The sequence below is a fragment of the Homalodisca vitripennis genome, chromosome 4 (assembly GCF_021130785.1).
Source record: "Homalodisca vitripennis isolate AUS2020 chromosome 4, UT_GWSS_2.1, whole genome shotgun sequence".
In the NCBI taxonomy this organism is placed as follows: domain Eukaryota; kingdom Metazoa; phylum Arthropoda; class Insecta; order Hemiptera; family Cicadellidae; genus Homalodisca; species Homalodisca vitripennis.
Genome location: NC_060210.1, coordinates 40,432,395 through 40,455,280, shown reverse-complemented (window position 1 = coordinate 40,455,280; position 22,886 = coordinate 40,432,395). Strand labels below are relative to the sequence as shown.

The following is a 22,886-nucleotide window of genomic DNA, read 5'->3' as shown; positions in this document are numbered from 1 at the left end:
TCCACAATTTTATCACTAATAAATCTGTCCTGACCAAGGGGGGAAAACCATTTTTGGCAGAAGAAATATGCTGAAAGCATTACGTCTCGTTTCTTGAACTACAAGTTTATATAATAAAACAACTAAGAAAGAATGATTTCTTTTGGAAAACATAGCTAAGAATCATCAAATCATTTTTTAGTAGATGTAGAATTTTAACACATTATATAGGGGCTCAACAACGATATATCCAATCGAGTCCCGCAAATTTGCCAAGTGAGATCTATCGAGAGTTGGTCATCACGGTACAAAGAGCCTTGGCTTTGCTTTATTTTTGTAGATACCCTCGTGTTACTGACTGTCAAGTTTTTTTTACACTGTACGTAACTTGTTCTGACACCTCAACTGCTATGGCCTTGACAACATGTTTACAAAAAGGTGCCTGGTTACATAATATCTGACAACAACTTTAAACTAAACTAGTGATTCTGTGTTTACTTAAATTGGAAAAACATAAAAACTGCTCTGTTTGATTGTTACTACATTCTAATGGCTGTTAGTATGAAACTATTACTAATGCGAACTTGGTGAATTTGCACAAGACTTTATCTAAAGCTCTTTATGACAATGTATGATTTGACAGGAGAACAGGATTCTACCATTGTTACTTTACAAGAACTGAAACACATACTAGGTTTAGGTTTTGACACCTGAAGAAGATGGATACTACTTTATAAAACATAAGTGTATATTATGAAATATTACAAAATTATGATGCATATCAATATATCTTTATAATTAAATACTTCCCATAATTATAGGATAAAAATATTGAAGTTTAATATTATTCTATAGCCACTAATGCAGCAAGTTCTTAATTTACGTTTTCACACTTTCAAGTCCAGCCTATGATATGGGTGTCATAACCTTTGATAATGTGGTATAATTTTATTCATTCAGCATTATAACTGTTGAATATTTATATTTTTATGGGAAAATATTGTTTGAACAAGAAGTAATATTACCCCACCATCGTCATAGATCGTTACTAATGATTGCAATGGGTCAAATAAACTAAAGTAACATTGGTGTTGAAACTATTAATATAGTACTAGCAATTCTAAGTGCAACTTTGCAAGCAATTTCCTGTTGAATGACGGAGATGTCATAGGCATATCTTTTGTAAATGATACTCCACCAAACATTCCTGATATAAGTGATGGTCACTTGAAGATATTCCAACCTTTTGATCCAGATTTGTTTAGTCCTTCATCTACTGTAAATATGCTGTCCTGTAAATACCAATGAAAGCCATTATCTAATTCTTTACTTCCAACCACATTCACATTTTGTTCATAAACTTCAATTGTACAACATTAAATAAAATAGACAACCAATTAGTTACCATAAACTATATCTTGACTTTGCACTTTTCAGTGCAAAATGCTGTACTTATAATTTGTCAAGGATTATAATATATTAATATGACAATAAAGATATTAATATTATTATCATTAAGTTAATTAAACAATTGAGAATTACTGCTTAAGCGACATGTGAGTTTCAGTAATCAGCTATTTTAAACTAAGTGAACATATTAATAAGATAACATTGTAACTTTGGAAACCCTATTGGTGGATGTATTACAAATCAACAAAAGGCACATCTAGAGTGCAAGTCCTTTCTATTAATACCAAATATGTATATAAAATAATATAAACTAAAATCACCGTACAAAACCAAGAAATTATAGTATTGTAATAAGTAAATATAATCATTTTAATAAATACTATTATTTTTACATACATAACGAGTACAAAATAAGATTAGCACTTTGTAAGATGAAGCTATCATAGTGCTAAAAATACTGTCATGTTATAGCTCAAAATGATCTAACACGGGTGATACAATTATGTAACAATACAGTAAGCAAAACCTTTACAAACACCCAGTCAGCAATCTCTTGCTCAATACTGAGTAAAACAGATGAGTGATGGGAATTTAAATCAGGTAATAATAACAGCTAATTAAAAGTAGCCGAACACACAATACAAATCTAATATATTTTGAGGACTAAATTTAAGGAAATCAATGTTACATAACAATTTTTAGAGACTAAATAAATAAAAATGTCCATTCCAATAAGTAAGATATGTCATTACATATCTTAAAACGTTCAGCATTATAAACTAACAAATGTACATGGTGTCATAAGTACTGACCACGTATCAAGTGCATGCACAAAATCAATAGTCTATGGAAGTTTACACAAATAAGGCTAAACTAGAAAACAGTTTTTCTTTAAACTTAAAGAAATTAGTTTTATAACAATTAAATGCATATGGTTAGACAATTTAATATGGTGCTTTTATACATTGCTTTATCGTCAATTTAAAAAGTAATTCGTAGATTTTTATAAATTAGGATACAATAGGTAATCCAAAAACTATTATAACATTTAAATTCACTAGACCAACAGTTATTGGTTTATTAATGTTTAAAAACAATTAAATAAATAACTAATTTAATATTATAGAAAAGAAAGTGCCATTATAATACTTGTTATTCAGTGAGTGTCAAGATGAAATGTATGGACTCACTACAATACTCCTAGATAAAATAAATCACTTGTATTTACAAGAACTAATAAATAAAATTAACTTGGGATTCCACCGGGATTCTTTGAAACTGATGATGTAAAAAATCTATATTGCCACAAAAAACAGACTACGCTAGTAGGTTTCACACTATAAAAGTTAAAACTTAATCTGTACATGAAGTTTTTCCATGAGAGTCTCCGTATCACATAGGATAAACAATACTACTTGGAATTACCTGAATTTTACCATAGGAAGGAAACTCTGTAAAATACCCAAGTATGTGTTAGATTACCGTTCCTAATTTCTATTGACAATAAAACTATTAATCCTTGTTTCCACCATCTCGTAGCTGCAGACACAACAACCTAACCTCCTCTTGCTGTTTTTGTACACAACATAGCCCTAGGGCTGACAAGAGATGCTAAGATGCTTCATTGCTTGTGTCTGGGTGTAGAACGTTCAACATGTCAGCCATTTTATGTTTTAGAACACTCTTTGCTTCCTTCATCTCCACTTCACCCAACTTCAGCTTTTTGTGGGTCTGAAACATAATGGATTCAGCCATATAAAAAATAAAATAAATTCACTTGGTACTAATTGTTTACATGTAAAATGTTTATATTCAAACAAACACTGATATGAGATTAAGTTACATTTCCATATAATGTTTACAAGGTTGTGGTTGAAGTAAACAACCACAGTATAAGTATGAGTAGTGAGGAAGAAAACAGTTATATTTTAGAAACCAAATTCCAGCTAAAAGACCAGGTTTCAAAAATCGAATTGAATTTTGAATAACATGAAGATTGTGATTATGGTGGTACACCGACACACCATAATGAACTTACATGTGACATAAAATTATGTGGAAGGAACAAATTACATGAAATAACGTTGGGTACAGTAAAAATTTGAAACTTTACATCTCATTTGGGGTTATGGACTGGACTATAGGAGGGACTAAGGGTAAGAAGTTTGAGATGTTGATATTCTCTTGCTGTGTCAGGTATCCCGTTACCTTGAGAAGGTTTGAGAAACTAGTACATTTCAGTGACAGTGTGACCAAATCAAAAGTGAACTTGAAACCTGAATGAACCAGGTTAAAGAAAATTGTATCTTTTCAAATAGGGACCTATGAGTTCCTTATCTTTCAAAGGTTATTCTTTATACAACCAAATTTACTAATAACTAGTTTTAATACAATTTAAATAAACAATGAGAATAGTTTTTCAGCCATAATACAATTACTGTATATGTAATCAAATCAACATTTAAGACCCATGTTTTCATAACATTACATGACATCCTCTGCTTTATATAAAGTCAAACGTCCATTTTTATAAGATATATGACTGGGGTTGAAGCTTTGACTTGACAACCATTCTTGTCTTATGATTTTGACTCCAAATCCTACTTTCAAGAGGAAGTTCTTGGAAGTTCTTTTCAGGTAACAAGTCTTTTTGTCAAATATTTCTTCACTCCTGTATCCCACATGTTCCTCTTGATCAGGAATGTACAAAAATTTACTACTGAAATGAGCACAATGCTTCTTATCTTCCTACCCATCAATAATTTGGCAGGTGAATAACCATTTTTTAAGAGTGAAGGTCTGTAGCAAAGAAGTTCCAAATCCAGATCGTCACACTATCAAAAATGTCTTTTACGGGTTGATTGCAGATTCCGTGAGCATATTTAAATAAGATCTGGAACTGATTTGCAAAAGTATATCATGTATTCACAAAAGAAGCTGATAATAAATCTCTCCTTACTGGCCAATAACAATATCAAGGACTGAGCAAGAGAAACATTGTGATGTTTGACAAAAGCTGTCTTAGAACAAAATACGTTATTTTAAGAACTAGAAGTATATTTTGTCTCTTTCTCTGCACTCTTTTATTTCTGATAGTTTAATTTTCCCCTGTAGCTATTTTAAAGATCTCTTTTTTAATTTCCATATTATATAGCCCTGAACTGCGGACTGACTATTAACAATAACTACATACCTTCCTCAAACAGTTCAAGCTGTAGTCATACACTACTATAGTTTTGACTTTTAATAAGTAGTATATGACTACAGTTTGAACTGTTTGATGAAGGTACGTAGTTATTGTTATCTTTTTTTCTAAATACGTTTTACAATTCTATGAACAAGATGGGTGCTTCCCTCTGCAGTTTGCATCGTACATATCATTGAGATTTTATAGGCCACAAAGCCTACATTCTTCTGCATTTCTGCAAATTTTACTGTAATAGCCAAATTTTCTCAATTACATGAAGTCCAGAACAGTTAGAATGAATTGTGTTTTATTGATATACAACTTGTTTCTGTTGTCAAATTTGATTTTTGCAAGTTCATTTTCATATGTTAAATTAAATTCTTCATCTGTGCAATCTTAGGTCTCAAGTTCTTTTGACACGTGAGGAAGAGAAGAAAATCCAGTTTTTGAAACATGGCGCTCTATTTTTTAACACATCAAATATTTATTCAGTAAACAGTAAAATTCTGACTGAATATCTTTCAGCTATACACTTGTTATTATTTATGTTTGGCTCTCATTTATTATTGCATTATAAAAAGTGTTTGTGTGTGTATCATACGAGGTCTGTTTAAAAAAAATCACAACTTTTTTTTCTTTTTTTTTAATTATTTATTTATTTATCGTTAATCTCAATTTAGTCCCTTATGTTATATAGTGTTTTAACAATCTTACTAAAAATACTTACTTGAGGTGTATCCAATCCTGTTTCACCATCATCGAGAGCTTTCCTTTTATGACTCAGGGATGAATCTACTTTATCATTGTCCACATCCAGCTGTTGAGAGCTATGGGGAGAAATTGTGGCAGACCTAAAAATAATATACAGTTATACATCTGTATGAGTAATTTAAACTTGTACAACTATACATGCATATCTTTTGATATGTTTTATGTTGTAACTAAACCATTTTATCATAAATCGTATACAGTACTATTATAACTTATTGTGATTTATTTAATATATTTAATTTTTCTATTTTAATAATTTAAATTCATTTTTAAATGTCTAAAATTGATTAATTATACATTTATATAATTAATAAGAGTAACAAATTGAAATGATAACAGAATTTTGAATATTTTACATTGCTATGTCAGAAATTAAGCACGTTTCAGGTTTCAAGGATTAGAATCTTTTATTTCCATACAAAACTTGCCAAATTGAAACTTGGCAATAGAAAAACTCATATTTAAAACGTCAAACATATTCCTGAGAGTCCGGTGACTGCAAAATACAGGAGGGATATTATTAAGTGAAAACCGTATAAGTTATAAAGACATAACTTCCACCAGTCGAATCCTCTACCCATAAATACTAATTCATTTTATATGGTTTATATTCGTAATATTACTCGTTGTCAGCTGATATAGATTCAAATGCTGCACAGCATATGGCTGATAGACTATGCAACTGGTAACATGCTGCATAGCCTTGACGTTCTTTGTTGCTAGGTTATTATGAAGGCTTGTAATATAGTTGTTCATGATTGATTGTTATATTGTGGAATGGGTAATCCTGTTATCGAATTGATATATGTGAACTATTGGATGATGAAAATATTAGTTCTGATGATGAAAGTAACATATCTGAAAATGGAGTGCATTATGATGTTTCTTTGTAGATTTGTTGTCGGTTAGTCTGGATGACTATTAATAGGTGGAAAGAGAGTTGAGTTGTGAACAAATAGATAGTGACAGTGACAAAAATTGATCGTTATCCGATATTTGTCTTGCCTAAAGAATCCATCAAACACAAATGTGGATATGCGTACTGCCAAAAAAAAAGTAGTAGTACATACTTTATATTTTTATCAAAACACTTTTTTGTGTTGTAAATAAGTGTATATATGTTATAATGTTTTGCAAAGACAAAAACTAGTGTATCATTCTGGTTTCTTATTAGAAACTAGTGTAGTTTCTTATTATCAGTCGGAGGGTTAATTTACTTCTGGTTGGTTTCAATACTACTGACATAATTAAGGTTTATTATAGTGTGTTCCAGAACCAGACATGGTAAGTTTTTACAGTAAGAATGTTTTGTGAACCAAACAGACATTACAACATTAAAATTTAAAATGGCCTTTTTTAGAAATAGGTTTTATCCAGTGGAGATTTATGAAATGATTTTTAAATACTATGTTTTTATATACAGAGTTTATGAGCAGAGTTCCACTTTTTTCACTTTCTTGAGTTGAACCATTTGACATTATTAGTGGTATGTTTTTAGAGATATTGAATACCCAGTATATTATTAAATTACAAAGAAATGAGATCTTAAAAGAAGCTAGGTTTAAGTTAACATACCAGATATGTTTTAATCACAAGGTCACAGTTAACATACCATTTTCACAGTCTATACAAACTTGCCAGTTGTTACAAAGAAATTTGACTCTTCTCACATTTTAAATATTAGTATATCTAATAACTTGGTCCGTAAGTACAAACTAATGAAATGAAACACTGTATAAATACAACAAAATCTGTATGACAAGCTAAAAGAGATAAACAACTATGCTACTTTTCCACATATTTCAAATCAGCTCAGGAAACTTTCATACCACCCAGAAAGAGAATTTTCTTTGTGCAGCCTTGATTATTACCTCTTGTAACCCCAGGGTATTCTTTGCTCAATTCCACATTCACTGTGCAATACTCCATAAGACATGTTTTCAAAATGAGAGGTCCAGTGAAGCTAGTCATTCTGAAAACATTAATTTCCTGGGCCATGCTCCTTTATACACTGCATTAAAAATTTGAAGTATAACATATGAACTTCAGTTATGTCAAAGTATGTCAATTTAAGTATCAATCATATTTTAATGTTTCTGTAATGTAACTTTCAATGCGGTGTGGATTACATATGGTTTCCTTATTATAATACTGATTTTCATGAGTTTTCATCATTGTTTTCATGTCTATTTTGACAGTTTTGTGGGAAGCTCATTTTTTTTATTACCTTTTTATTGTGAAAAGGCATCACAGATAAAAAAACACACATATATGAATATTTGTATTGTTAACTATAAGTAGTAAAATATAAATTACATGAAAAACATAAAACCAATATTTAAGACTTTTATTGTTTTGTGAGGCCTTTCAATAACAAGGCTATCTTCTTCAGACACATCATCAAAAAAAGAAGATAGCCTCGCTATCGAAAGGCTTCACAAAACAATAAAAGTCTTAAATATTGGTTTTATGTTTTTCATGTAATTTAACAGTGACCAATATAACCTCCATCTACAGCATTTAGTAAAATATACTTTAAACAAATTCATGCAGATCATGAGGCAATTGAAGTAACCTGTATAATACTAAACAAATGTTACCAAATGAATGTATTAGACGACTTTTTCCCATCAGACTTGTCCTGCATGGTAAACATGGAATCGACTATAGATAATGGTGACATTCTCATAGTGGTTTTGGATCTAGGATCTGTAAAGCATTATACAAGAAACTTTATTTTCAAATTCTTTCTCTTGATCATATTGCTCCAAAACCCCTAAATAATAATGAGAGATGGTTTCCAAGTAGACTTGTCCTGCATGGTAAACATGGAATCGACTATAGATAATGGTGACATTCTCATAGTGGTTTTGGATCTAGGATCTGTAAAGCATTATACAAGAAATTTATTTTCAAATTCTTTCTCTTGATCATATTGCTCCAAAACTCCTAAATAATAATGAGAGATGGTTTCCAAGTATGAGTAACAATCACCACTTTACTGAGATTTAAAGGGTTGTTGTTGATTCAACCCACTTAAGAGTCTTGAGGCACTCCTGAATTAGAAACAAACTCTCAAAATATACACCATCAAACTGTGCTCTAAATGCCTTCTCTAAAAGATAGTACTTGATCCAGCAAATAAGGTCACATGAAAACTCAAGAGATGGAGGTTTCTTTAAAAAAAATTTACAAGGCTTATGATAGAATTTTTCCAAGACCGGTATTGAATTAGTATACCAGGTGTTTCAGAACTCTTGTTTGATATTTTGGGGTTTAGTTTCTATGATTATAGTAAACACATTTTTAACTATATTTGGATTTTTTAGTTTTTTATATTCTATCTGTATGTGTATAATTACTACTTTTTAAACTCGTTCACCCCACAATTAAAATTAAATCTTAGGTTTGAAGTTAACTCAGATACACCACATTATTTTCAAAGTGGACTCTACACAGAGAACTCTAGTTCCTGTCTCAATACAATTGTAGGACAGAGTAAAATTGACCAATCCACCAAAAATCACAATTTAGACTCTATTAGGTTCATTAAGTATTCATTAAATCAGTGTATTTTAATACCATTCACCATTACGAGAAAAGGGCCCGACTTATACACTCTTTGTACACTTTAATAAAACCAACTCAAAAGTGTTTTAAAAGCTAGAATCAGTTTTAATTTCAATCTCTTGGACTTACTTGTTGCACAGGTTAACACAATAGGTACCTAATTTTCCTAATGGAAATTTGCTTATAAACATACACATGCAATTTTAGTGGCATATGCTAATCTAATCACAACTTACCACTGCAAAGGTTCTTGCTCGAGCTTTCCTTTAAATCAGGTAATTTATAAGATACAACAGATGAAACATTATTAGCTATTACTGGATGTAGTTCACAATAACATGCCAATATTTAATCACAGTTAGTGACATACTGTTTTTACTAACCTGTTATCTTTGGTTTTATGCATTACTGCAAAGTCCATGAGGCTGGGTGCTCCATCACTAGATGACTCATTCTTCTCTAAATCACTGTAAGTTATGATCTGTGCAGATCTAGGATCAACTTTTACAGTGGGGTTTAGTATACTTTCATCTTTTCCACTTCGGTTTCCTACTTTTTCTACATTGTCAACATCTTCATAGTGCACATTCAATTTTTTAACAAATAAAGCATTCTTATCTGTATTACTTCTAAGTGTCCTACTGCTGTGACATCTTGCTAGAGATGTCTCTGATGTATGCTGTTTAAAACCACGTCTTCTACTTTCAGGACTAGACGATTCCTCTCTTCGTTGCCTACGAGTGGAAGTATAGTATCTTCTTTCTGAGTAAACTCTTCGATCATAGTCTCTACATCTTCTTCTTTCAAAATATTTCTTGTTTTGTTTGATCTCTTCGGATGATCTTCTTCTATGAGAACTATCCATTCTTCTATGACTTGACTCTCTTTCTTTCCTCCTATCTGAATGTGTTCTATGAATATACTTATTTCTTTTATCTTCACTTGACACACTTTCATTCAAAGAAATCTGATCAGCTTCCTTTCTACGAGATCCCTCTTTTGGTCTACCTGCACTCTCACTAGATGAGGTCATTTTACTATCATATCTACATGTGTAATGTTGATTTCGTTCTCTACTTATATATTGTTCATATTTACTTTCAGTTGTGTTATTATCAACTTCACATTTTTTCAAATCAGAAAATGAACAATTTTTATTTTCATTTCTAGATGTTTCAGGTCTATCAGTTATATTTTTTGTTAAATTACATTTTTGTTCATTTTCCCGCACCTTTGAATCTTTCACTAGCTGTTTTGAAGTAATAAGTTCAAATGAACTCGGAATTGATGCATTGTTCTCTGCCAATGAAATATTTGTCTCAATAGTGCTACAACTTACATCAAGAACATCTAAATCGCTAACAATTCGTTTTTCTCCTTTCTTATTAATAATATGGCCCTCCTCATCAATATCATAATCTACTTTCAGTTTTTGTTCATATTTATCATCACAAACAGGTGTTAGTTTTACTCTTCTTTTACCAGCTGGGTATTTTGAAATTTCTCCACCTGATGGTATTTTTTCCTGAGAGGTTTTTTTTATATGATTACAAGTTTTGCTTGGTAATGCCAAATGTAGTATCATCTCAGAGAAAGAAGCAGTTATAACTTTATTGTCATCAACTTCAAAACCACATTTCATATTAGGATCAAACTCAGATGTACAAAAGCTAGTATTTATTTTGGTACAAGTGGTACTACTTACAACAAAAATATGATTTTCTTCAACTTCAGAGCTCTCACTAAATTGTGACTGATTGATAGGATTTGGAACATTTCTTACATTATCTGGATTGATTCTATATGGAGTTGGAGGTCTTGGTAAGTCTTTTTCTGAAATGGTATCCTTTTCCTCACTCTCTCTAGTAATTTCACTCTCGTGTACACCATTATTTTTAACATGTGAATTACTCAAATTTACATCTTCCTCATTTGTATTATAATTGTCCTCTAATGACTTATCTTTAATAACAGAACTAATAATGTTTTTTGATCCAACGCTCCTTGCTAAGTGTTCTTGTACCTTAAAATTTTCTATACATTCTGAATTATTTTCATTTATATAACTACTACTATTAGAGAGCTCAGTATATGTAGTTCTCTCAGTGTACTTTATAACTGTACTTTGAGAAGATTGACAAGGAGAAATCAAAGCTATTGATTCAACAGCTCTTAATACTTCTTTATTACTATCTTCAACCAATTCATGCTGGGTTTTCTCAGAACTAGCCTTTATCATTACAGTGATTTCCTCAACAGTACTGTCATCTTTTTTTAACTCAATACTATCTTTAGTTGCTTTGTTTTGTTTTGAGTTTTCAAATTTTGCACATTTCTCAAACTTTTCTTTTTCTTGATCCTTGGTAGGAAATATAGTAGAAGAAATATCACTGTTTACTTCTTGTGATGATTTTCTTTTTAATTTTTCAGACTTGTTTGATTTTGTTTTCTTAGCAACAAATGTTTTTCTTTCAAAAACTTCTGTTTCTGTATCTGAATCTGAACTAAACGAAACTCCATCACCAAAAATCATCTGTCTTTCTCGTTTTAGTAAATCAAGTTGAAGTTGTTGTCGAACTTTTTCTGGTGTCAATGATGTTTCAAATTTATTAACGCTCGAACTAATTTTTGGACTGTTATTCTTCTTTGATTGTTTTGCTGAATTCTGTTCCTTTTCTTCTTCTGAAATACTATTCTTATCAATAGATTTACTTTTCTTTCTGATACTTTTTTCAATTTTTTTACTTGAACTTAATTCTACAAAATTTGAACTAAGGCTTGCTGTACTTTGAGAACACTTCTTAAGCATTTTTTTCTGTTTTTTATTACAGGCAGGTATTTTTGTTTTACAATCAAGTTTCTTTCTTTCATTTTGTAGGATCATACTAGAAAGTTTTGACATGTTAGTTTTTGTCTGATTATTTTTCACTGTATAATCTATTCCATCATTACTGCTTTCTGAAGATGTATATATATTAGTTTTACTGGGTGGTGTATTTATTTTACTTTTATTGGCTAATTTAGTTTGTACTGTTACATTACTTTTGTTATTTTGTAGTTTAGCAACATAGTTGTTGACAATATCATCTTCACTACTATCTGTACTAGTACTGATAACGTCATTTTTAGGTTTTTGTATTGTGATTATGTTTTCTTGCTTAAGTTTCTTTGAAATTATTGCGTCAGCTTTTGAATTCTTTTCATGAGTAGTTTGAGGCTCATTATTGATACTTTCTGAATTTATGCCATGAATTTGCTTGCATGAACTTTGTGTTTTATTTTCATTTATGGTTGTGGGGGATTTGGCACTTTTTATATCAGATACATAATGCAAACTTTGTTCCACATATCTGGTTTTGTCTTCATTATACTTATGATTATTATTAGGGCTCATTTTTGATTTACATGGTGTTTTAACTGGTTGTTTAAAAAAGTTCACCTGCGGGGTTGGCGGCAGACTGGGTGTTAATAACAGATCTTCTTCAAGAACTGATACATCCTGCCTAATGATGTTCAACATGGGAGTGTTCAAACATGTTTGTGGAGTAATGATTTGAAACTCTTTTAGTGGTGTTTCTAAAGTGGGCACATGGGGTAGTGCAAACTCTGGTGAACAAGTTTTTAAAGAGGGTGTCTCATCTGACTCTAGAATTGTGTGATTATCAGATACAGGGGGTTGTTTCTCCATAGAATTCTCATTTAATCTCCTTGATATCTCTTTTGATAATTTATTCCGTTCATTTCCCACATCATCCCCTATTTGTGGAAAACAACTATTGGAAGATACAACAAGATCTTCTAACAGAATGTTGTTTGTAGTTGTTAAAACATTGTCTTCTGTTGTTGGTTCCTTCTCATTTACATCAGAACACTTTCCAAGGATATCATTTTTTGGCTTAGATGAATCAATATCTACATTTTTATTGTCATATCTGTTCAAACTTGAACCAGTTTGGTTTAAAGTTGTAAAACTACCGTCACTAGAAGAACTTATTTCCCTGCTAGAAACACTCTGCTGTGATTCACCATGAGGCTTTTTTAAAGCTCTTTTCCTACTGTGGTTACTTTTTTTAATACTCTGCAAGGAACTAGCTAAAATAACTTTTTTAGGAGTGTCTTTCACAACTGATGAGCAATTTGTTTTTGTAGAATATTTTTTTGAGGATTTCTCATTCTTTTTCGTCAATCTCAATGACCTTCTTTCACCTTTATTTTCTTGAACTGACACTTCTTTTGATATTTTTTCATGGGAAGAAGTTTTTTCTTTAGTCTTTCTTTTTGTTTTCATCTTAGGGGGGGGAGCTGGATCAACAAAATCCCCACTGATGAAGCTTCTAATTTTTTCATCCCACTGTGGTTTTTCAGTTATTGTTATATCATTCACTTCTTTCCATGCATTACTCAACTTAGGTGCAGGGCTTCTTGTAGCAATGGGTATTTTTGTCAGAGATGATTTTTCAAAAAAGTCTCCACTGTTCTCTTTTTCAGCTTCTTCATTTTCTAAATGTAAATAAGATTGTTTTGGAGTTTTCTGTGTTGATGTTAAATTTCTTCCACATGTTTGTGTCTTTGAAGATTTTCCAATCAAGTTTTCATTGTTCTTTGTTTCTTTTTCATCTTCATGAGATTCATTTTCATCATCTTCTGTTAAACGGGAAAGATCCTTGAGAGATTTTGGACTGGTTGGAGATTTAAATAAGGAAGAACGTTTTATATTATTTAGTTTATTGGTACGAGGAGAAAATCTTATTTTAGGCATTTTTGGTGAGGTATTAGATTTTCTATTAACTGTTGGTTTTAGAGGTGTATTAAAACTCAGAGCACGAATATGGCTATTTCGTCTTGGGGTTGAGCGACTAATATTTTTTTTTAGCGCTTTTGGTTTTGGTGTATTTACTTGTGTTTCTTTATCATTACCTTTCTCTACAGTAGATTTCTCTTTATCAGTATTGTTTTCTCTAGACATTTTTTCATCAATAGTGATACTGTTATCATCTTTGCTTCTCGGCTGAAGTATATCCTCTTTCACAGTATTTTCCTTTTCAATTTCTGAATGTTCCCCTCCCTCTCCAAGTTCTGGAAGTTCTTTGGCTAACTCCATTTCGTTATTATCATTTTCCAAGCCATTGTTTGAATCGTTCGCTTCTTCATCTTCATCTTCTTCATCTATGTTTTGAGGTAAAACCTTGACATGTATAATATTTGGAGGATCTTTACGAGGAGGTTTGGGGAGTAATTTTCTTAAGGAAGTCACTCCTTGTGGCTTTTCTTTGACTTTCTTTTTTTTTCTTGGCAGAGTGGTAGAAACTAAAAAATAAAAAAGATTAATTAAGAAAAGTAAGACAATCACATTGTTATTAGGATAATTTTATTTATTTAATTATCTCAACTAAGCATACTACTAACTAACTTCTTAACTGACTAGCTAGATATAAACATAACAGCTACTATTCTCTTGAATTAAACAACAATAGATAAGTTGTGTACAACCAATTATTAGATTCCTTAAAAAAAGACATAAAGTCGTTCTAAAATGAATTCTAGCATGAATATTAGAATTGTAGAATAGTTGATTGTAGAACAGAGTGAATAAAATGTCCAGATATGTCAGGAACTCATGACTAGAAGCTAATTTTTTAAACCCAAATCTAATTGGCAAAAAAAGACAAACCCAAATTTTCCACAAAATTTGTGAAGGTAATACAAATGTCTTCAATACTAAAACAATACCGCTTCCATCAATTATACAATGCAGGAAATTAAAAGACCTAGATTTGTTGGATAAAGTTGGAAAGAGCAGTGCAGAATTCCAGATACATATATTCTATATATAATATACATGAATAGTGTCAGATACAACTGACAATACAAATAACGTAGCTATGGTGGGAAGGGTTGATTCAATATGAGTGTTGAGTTTAGCTCCAGTTCACCTCCCTTTTAGTGCACATTCTGGGATCTGGTACTGTCACACACTTGACTCCTGGAATCTGGAGTCATGTTCATCTGAAGGAATCTAAAATAAGTCGGTGACAAAGAAACTCAAAATTAACTCTTTATATCGTTTCGACATCAGACTGAAAGGAAATTATTGACTAATTAATTAAAGGTACGATAAGAATCCCTTTACTCATATATTATACATAAAATTTATATATACATATTTTATATGTATATATATATATATATATATATATATATATACGAGACATGTTTTTAAAGTAAGTACCGTTTTTAAATTACGCCGCCGCAGCGCTGCAGTTGCCGTTTAGCGCATACGCATAGTGTAGCTACATCAGTTGGGAAGCCACAGACGCCATCACGACGCCGTTTGATCGAGTCTTTGTTTGTTTACTTGATTTTAAAATGCCACCGACTATCGAGAATCCCGCTGACTGTGAAGTGCGTGCTGTGATTCATTTTCTCTGTGCTAAAGGCTTAAAAGCAATTGACATTCATCGTCAAATCAGTGAAGTTTATGGTGAAAACATTATGAGTGAAGGAATGGTGCGGAAATGGGTTAGGACCTTCAAAGATGGCCGCACAAACGTTCATGATGAGGAACGAAGTGAGCGACCTTCAGTCATTACCGATGATCTCATTCAAAAAGTGGACTGTAAAGTGAAAGAGAACAAACGGTTCACAATTTCGTCCTTAGCTGAAAAATTTCCTGCTGTAGTATCAAGAAGTGTTCTCTACGAAGTTGTGTCCGAACGTTTAAATGATCAGAAACTGTGTTTACGGTGGGTACCGAAAATCTTGAATGATGAGCACAAAACCAAACGATTGGGCAGTGCATTGAGCTTTCTCGAGCGCTAAAGTAACGAGGGCGATGATTTTTTAAGCCATATCATTACAGGCGATGAAACGTGGGTAGCCTACGTTACTTCAGAATCAAAACAACAGTCAATAGAATGGCGGCATTCAAAATCTCCTAGGAAAGTCAAATTCAAGCAAACAATTTCTGCCCAGAAAATCATGTGCACTGTGTTTTGGGACAGACAGGGTGTGTTGTTGGTCAATTTTCGCAGTGAAAAGATTAATGCAGCCGCGTACTGTGAAACTTTAAAAAAACTGCGCCACGCAATTAAAAAAAAAAAGGCTTGGCATGCTGAGTGCAGGTGTCGTTTTGCTCCACGATAATGCTCATCCACATTCAGTAAAACAAACGCAAGAGCTCATCACTTCATTTGGCTGGGAACAATTGGACCATCCTCCATACAGTCCCGATCTAGCGCCTAGCAACTACCATTTGTTTCTGCACTTGAAGACGCATTTGGCGGGGAACCGTCATTCCAACGATAAAGAAGTAAAAACGTCAGTGCAACAGTGGTTGTGCAGTCTGGTGGCAAGCTTCTTTGACGACGGCATACAAAAGCTGGTCCCAAGATACGACAAGTGCTTTAATAATAATGGAAATTATGTAGAGAAGTAGAGGAAAGAATGCTCTTTCAGGTAAATAAAGTTTTGTTTGAAAAATTTACTTGTTGATTTTTTTAATCTCAAAACGGTACTTACTTTAAAAACATGCCTCTCATATATACAATGAATAGTATCAAATACAAAAACTAAAAGTACTACCAATAATCCATGAATTATAGCATAAATATTAGAATTGTAGAATAGAGTGAATAAAATGTCCAGATATCTCTGCTATCAGGAACAAATGCCTTATTGATTTAGTTCAAAATATGTAGGTCAATTTTAAATAGTATGGAGCCCCAAATTGTTAGTTGCCATTTGATGAAGTTCCAAATTTTTACTACCACGTTGTTGACTAATTTATAACTGAAATAGAAATAGTTTTGCCACTATAAATGAAATGCAATGTCAGATTAGAATTTTCAAATCTGTTTTGCACCAATTGTCAAATAATTTTAAACAAAAATATTTTATAAACAAAACTATCAACTTGTTATTTGAGCACATATACTGTTACTACAAATGATATGTTGCGTTACACATTCGCTACCGAAGGGGCAGCAGATGGAGGATGATGACACTCGTAATATCAGACAGTAGAAGGCAAACTAACATTGTATACTACAGCTAAAGTAGTATTGGCTTATAAGTTCATCTAACAGTCTTCAACAAGTAGAAATTCATTTAGTCATCAAATAGAATTGTTTTATTTCAAAATTTCAAAGTTAGAGTACAATGTTTCAATTGCCATAGCTAAAAGTAAATAATTTTTACATAAAAATGTAATTGCAATAATGAGATAGTTTCTCGGTTCTTGAACAAGTGTCTAAAGGAAGCTGACAGCATTTAAGCAGTTTTTTTGAGTGAGAGTCAAGGACTGCTGATGCCAAGAGGCATGGCTGGCGTGGCCGCAGTGGGCCGGCAACAGCAATGATGCATACTTAAGAGATAAACACCGGAAATAGCAAAAAGAAGGTTTCTGATCAAACTATTCAGCTAATTTTATAAGTAAAATTATTAAAATTCATATAAAATTACTGCCCACAAAATTACTACCTGCAAATTTTCATTTCTATATTTAAATAAAAGTTCTGTGTTGTACTTTTGTTATTATAAATAGAATAATTTTTCTGCTTTTAAACATCAAATTCTTATGACCTTCTAGGTTTACTAATAAGTTTTCACAATTAAAATAAATTGAGAATTGAGAGAAAAACAGAAAAATAAATTTGCTTCATTTTGGTGCTGCTCCATGGTGGCTCAGTTTGGAACTAATTCCTCCATGTTTAGCCTTGGAACATTAGCTCCTAGACTGTAACAGATCAATGATATTGGGAAATAATATTTGAAAGGGTGGATGTTCGTAGGAATCTTGGCAAACAGAAGTCATCGTTGTATCTGCTTAGCCTCGTCTCTGTGGGTAGAACTAACTACCATGTGCACATATAAGAATAAATTTAAAACAAAATTAAAATTAAAATAGATTGAAAATATTAAATTGAAACTAGTATTAACTAAATGTGTTTGAAACATTGGATTTTTATCATACTGGTGCGAAATGGTGGGGGTACAAGACTACAAAGCCTGGAGACTTAACAAGACAATGAATTGGTAGGACATGTTGGTGTCCTCTCTGTTCTTTGCCATGTGCTTTTTTAAATTAATAGATGATTATATATGAAATATGATATTTTATTTATATATATATATATATATATATATATATATATATATAAAATCATTGAAAATATATAAATATGAAACTTTTGATACACTCTTGAGCATAAAAAATTCAAAAAAAATAGAACCAAAACAGGAAACTTCTAATAAAAGTAATATATGTTTTCAATAAGTGTTATCCAAAGCAAAACTTTGCACATCAAATGCATAATATAAAAATAATGTATTGTGAAATAAAGCTGTTCCTATGAATATAAATGTATTTTTCTGTAAACATATTAACTTATAACGAATCAGTGTTATTGTATGCTTTTAAAATCTTTGAACGCCTGCATCTTAAAACCTTAAGAGTTATAAAAAAATTTAAGAATAAAAATTGCTTGAAATTGCTTGGCAACTTTTTTAAAAGTTTCAGTTCTTATATATGTTGTGAAATACCCCAGATAAACATTTTGCACAAATGCAAATGGCTGCCATCTTGAAACCTTTTGTTCATTGAAACAAGTTTATGAATTTATTCAAACAATATATAAGTAACTTGTACCAAGTATACTTTGAATAGGTTATAAATTATGGCATTACTTCTGCAATGTTACTGTATAACCTACTATTCAAAACTTATGTGACCATGATCTGAAAAACCTTGATATATAAAAAAAACCATGTAACCAATAACAAACACTATTGCAAATGACCAGGAAATTCAAAACAACTTTTGTTTAGCTCTATTATGTATAATAACTGAGCTATTTCCATTCCTTTTCACTAAAAACACTACCAATATGTACAATATGTTGTACAAGCTTAGCCAAACTATATGTAAATACTGTCTGTAAAAAAATTAGTTTGGGCCTATTAAAAATTATAGCAGTTAAGGTTCTTTTCAGTTATTTCCACAATGTTGTATATTGCTCAGAACACTGTGTGGCCACTATCTGAAAATTTCACGAGATATAAAAATACACATAAGAACAAATATGATTTTAAATGACCTTAGAGAATTATGTTTTGTTCTACGATGCATAATAACTTAGATATAACTATTACTTTTCCTAACTTTGATTGGTCGTGATTTAGGAATCTTACAGATATTGAAAAAGTATGAGAATAAAAGTTGTTAATTACTTAATATTTTTTTTTATTATAATTTCGGGAAATATCCAAGTTAAATTTTTTTTTTTTAACCGAATGGTACCCATCATCAAGAGTTTTAATTGGTTAAGAGTGGCTAACAAACGCATTCAAGGTTTGTACAATACCACCTCTGTAAAAAGCTTAGTCTGGGTATAATATCAAGGCAATTATCGTGCTCACATTTTATAGCATAAAATTTCCATCTTTCCTATAATGTCTATGAAATTTACCTGAAATTGTAAATATATTTATTTACACAGTTTTATTTCAATGTATATAAATTTAAGAGTAGCCTTACGTAAACTAACTCCAGAAAACTACATTGAAGTTTATCACAGTTTAAGAAGTAAAAATGTCTTTTGATTGTAGCAAGTGCATACACTCTCATTGTTAATGCAGCACAAAGTATCCCTGTCTAAGCTTTAACATAGTACTTACACCCTGCTTTTGCAAATTTAAGATTTTGATACGGTTTCTCTTTGCTCTATACAGAACTCCAGACTTCAGATGAGAAATTAGATAATACTCTATCAATCTAACTTTTTTCTATAATCAATTCCAAAAATTTAGTACAGTGCTGTCGATTGGATCCAGCTTATAGTTATTTATTAACATTTTTAGATTAGAAACATTATTTGAATTTTGTCTTGTAGAGAATTGCATGAGTTGCGTCTTTTTGAAGAGTCACTAACAAATTTAAATATTTTGAACTAAATTGGAAATATAGAGAAATTTGGATCACTCTATAAGGTTTATGTTGTTCTTATTGATAATTACAAAATAAAAATAAGTTGCTCAGTAGAAACTGCAGCAAAAGATTTGTATACCTGTGGAAGCAGAAGAGATTAGGCAGGAGGTCACTAATGTGCTGAGAAAATCGATGCCAGTTAAGTCAAATCTATTGAAAAAAGAAATAAACGCCCTGTGTACTTTGAGAAAATATGATTTTTAAATGATTCTACCTGGGGATGAAGGCAATGAGACAGCAGTTAGGAATAGGAACTTATAATGATAGAATGAATAGTATGCTAAAATAAGGTTCGAACAAACCAGTTTGAAATCCTATTAGTCTACTATCTTATTAGTAAATAAAACAATAACACATAAATAGATGACACTGTAAAAAGAGGATTGATTAACTGAATGGGTCCCTCGAACAACGTTGTAACTGATAAAAGTGAAATTTTTCAGGAAGTGAAAAAAACTTTCTGGTTGGGATATTTTCTGTGGAGATGAAGTTATATTACTGACGTTAGTTACAACGTTGTTCCATAAAATTTGGTTCTTCGGACAAGTCACAGTTTAAAATATGGGCTTTGAAAAGATGACACTAGAGTTCAGTTAAACAGTAGTTTATTGTTATGTAATACTTAAGTAAGACACAATTGATATGTATTTATAAAAAAGGACTTTACAATAGTCATTGTTCATTTTACTAAAATATTCAATCATGTAAAATTTTAAATTTTATTCATGTAAACTATATTGGTTATTCCACTGAAATATTCTCGTAAAATGGAACATACTCTTGAGGTATGTACCTGCACATATCCAGTAAGTCTTTTTTCTTAGCAGCTTTGATTGGTAAGGTGCCTTCATAATACCGTGGGAATTGTTCAACTACAATGGGAGGATGTCTACGCACCTCCTTCTTTGAAGGCCTCTTCTTCTGTGAAGTGCTCGTCTTTGATGTATTTACATCATCTCGTTCTCTGATTATTTTGGATAATACATGACCATACCATGGCTGTAAGACATTGTGAGCCGTCCTGCCACACAAAGTAGTTGGGTCGTCTGCAGTCATTTGATACCAAACATGCTTTGTAATATTGAACTTATTTGTGGCCAAGCTATTCAACACAATGTCTGTGTTTTTAAAGTCCTCAGTGTTCATAATACAAACAGTAAAAGGGTGATTTGAATTTGCATGAGCTATTATTTCAACCCATTGGAAGGGGACATAAACGTGCTTGCCTTTTTTTGCCTTTTCTATCAAAGCGAAATCTCGATCGCATGGGAAGAAGCTATGACCTGTAGTCATGAATTTTTGTTCAACGGTAGTAAAGAAATGATTGGTCACCAGGTGCTGCATTACACCGATCAATCTCCAGTTATTGTTTTGGCCGATGCAGCGGTCTGACCAAAGCTTCAGTGTACGGGTTTGGCCTGGTTTGAGCTTTTGAAAGTTGAGTTCAATATACTTCAAGATACATGATGCTATTTCCGCTGATCCCTGTTTGCCTACAGTTTCATTCCATAAAAACCTACAAGCTTCATTCTTGCCATGTCGTGTACTGCTAAATTGTAGCATGAGAGCTGTCATTGATAAAATACATTGTTGTGTATGAGATTAGGGCAAAACAAAACCTGCTGAAGGTCTACACACAAAACTACATCGGTAGGATTTTGTTGAGCATTTACCTTGTCTTTATCCAGAGCCTTGTAAGCAGCATCTGCCCTAAAATGATGTATTTTACTTTCAGCCTCTATTTTCTTTCTTTCGTTTTCATTTTTACACTCTGTAAGTTGAATGTATAGGCAATCACAATAGGCACATGTATTGGACCTTGGCAGACCAAATCGTAATTTAAAATTACTGTTAAAAATGTCACGGTATAAGTGAAGTTTTACATTGTTCTCTGGATGCTGAATGCGAAAAAGTTCCCACATTTTTGTAACATTCAATGACGGATCCAAACATTTTGATTGGCTGTCTCTCCGTGAATAGTGATTTTCCATATATGGAAATGAGAGAATATGCTGTTTTATAAGCTCTTTGGTCTCTTCAGAAACATGTCCATGTTTACCATGGGACCCACGGCAATCAGATAATGGCTTATTAAATTTGATTTTGTCTACAAGCATCTGGATACGACGAGGAGTGATTTGAAAAATGTGGCACATTGTTTTTTGACAAATGCGAATGTTACTATCTGTTCTGGGGAGATAATACTCAACAGTACAATGCCTCTTGGAAATATCTTCACTCACCTTTTGGCGATTGATATCAACTACCTTGATACACGAGTTGGCGAGGAATGCAGTCTGGCTGTTGTAACTCAATCCATGAAAGTTCTTGAAGTGATGTAGGATTTCCTCATGATTAAGTTGACCACATTGGAACTTGCAGCTGCATTGTCTACCCTGTAAGCAAGCAAACAAAGTGTATTAATATAGGTGCCTTTTCAATTTATTATTTTTGTTATAACTGTTTAACATTTAAATTTTAGTAAAAGTAAGAAAATAAAGTTAGGATATAGTGGTAAAGTTAAACTTGTTAAATTATTGAGCAAATCAGAAGAGTAGGTAGTTTGGAGATATACGTGATGTATGGTGTTGAACAGAGCAATAGGTTCAGATTTTTAATCGGCTTCAATCAAACACAAAAGGTTAATTTCAATTTCAATTAATTAAAAATACATTGGAATCTTAGTTTAGTTATTATTATTAATTAAAAAAAAAAACAGTGTTTGTGAAGAAGGGGTTATACCAGGTTGTTTTACTATAAGTATTAGGTGTAGATACAACGTTGTTCTGCTTACCATTTCAGGTGGCAATTTTCCAGGAACGGGCTTCTTCCTCTTGGAAATGTAGGAGTTCCCAGCATCCCTGGCTCTTTTGCGGTTGGTGTCTTTCCATTGATTAATCTTCATTTTGCGTTTTCTTCCCTTATTCAAACGATTTTGAACGCCGGGTGAAATGACAACGCCAGTTTGGGCGACATCATGCTAGA

At 31.8% G+C, this 22,886-nt stretch overlaps 1 protein-coding gene across 3 annotated transcripts in view; it reads right to left on the bottom strand.

Moving 5' to 3' along the window:
• Nucleotides 1-2,023: 2,023 nt before the first annotated feature.
• LOC124359185 (repetitive organellar protein-like) overlaps nt 2,024-22,886 on the bottom strand; it is a 46,281-nt gene continuing 25,418 nt past the window's right edge. For 2 of the 3 annotated variants that reach the window (XM_046811721.1, XM_046811720.1), the window contains exons 10-12: nt 9,301-14,224; nt 5,304-5,427; nt 2,024-3,120 (exon numbers count right to left, since the gene is read on the bottom strand). In XM_046811721.1, coding sequence (XP_046667677.1) covers nt 3,001-3,120; nt 5,304-5,427; nt 9,301-14,224 — 5,168 coding nt within the window. In that variant the 3' untranslated portion in view covers nt 2,024-3,000. Of the gene's footprint in view, nt 3,121-5,303; nt 5,428-9,300; nt 14,225-19,980; nt 20,052-22,886 lie in introns of those variants that run through there. The other variant, XM_046811722.1, reaches the window with a different exon arrangement.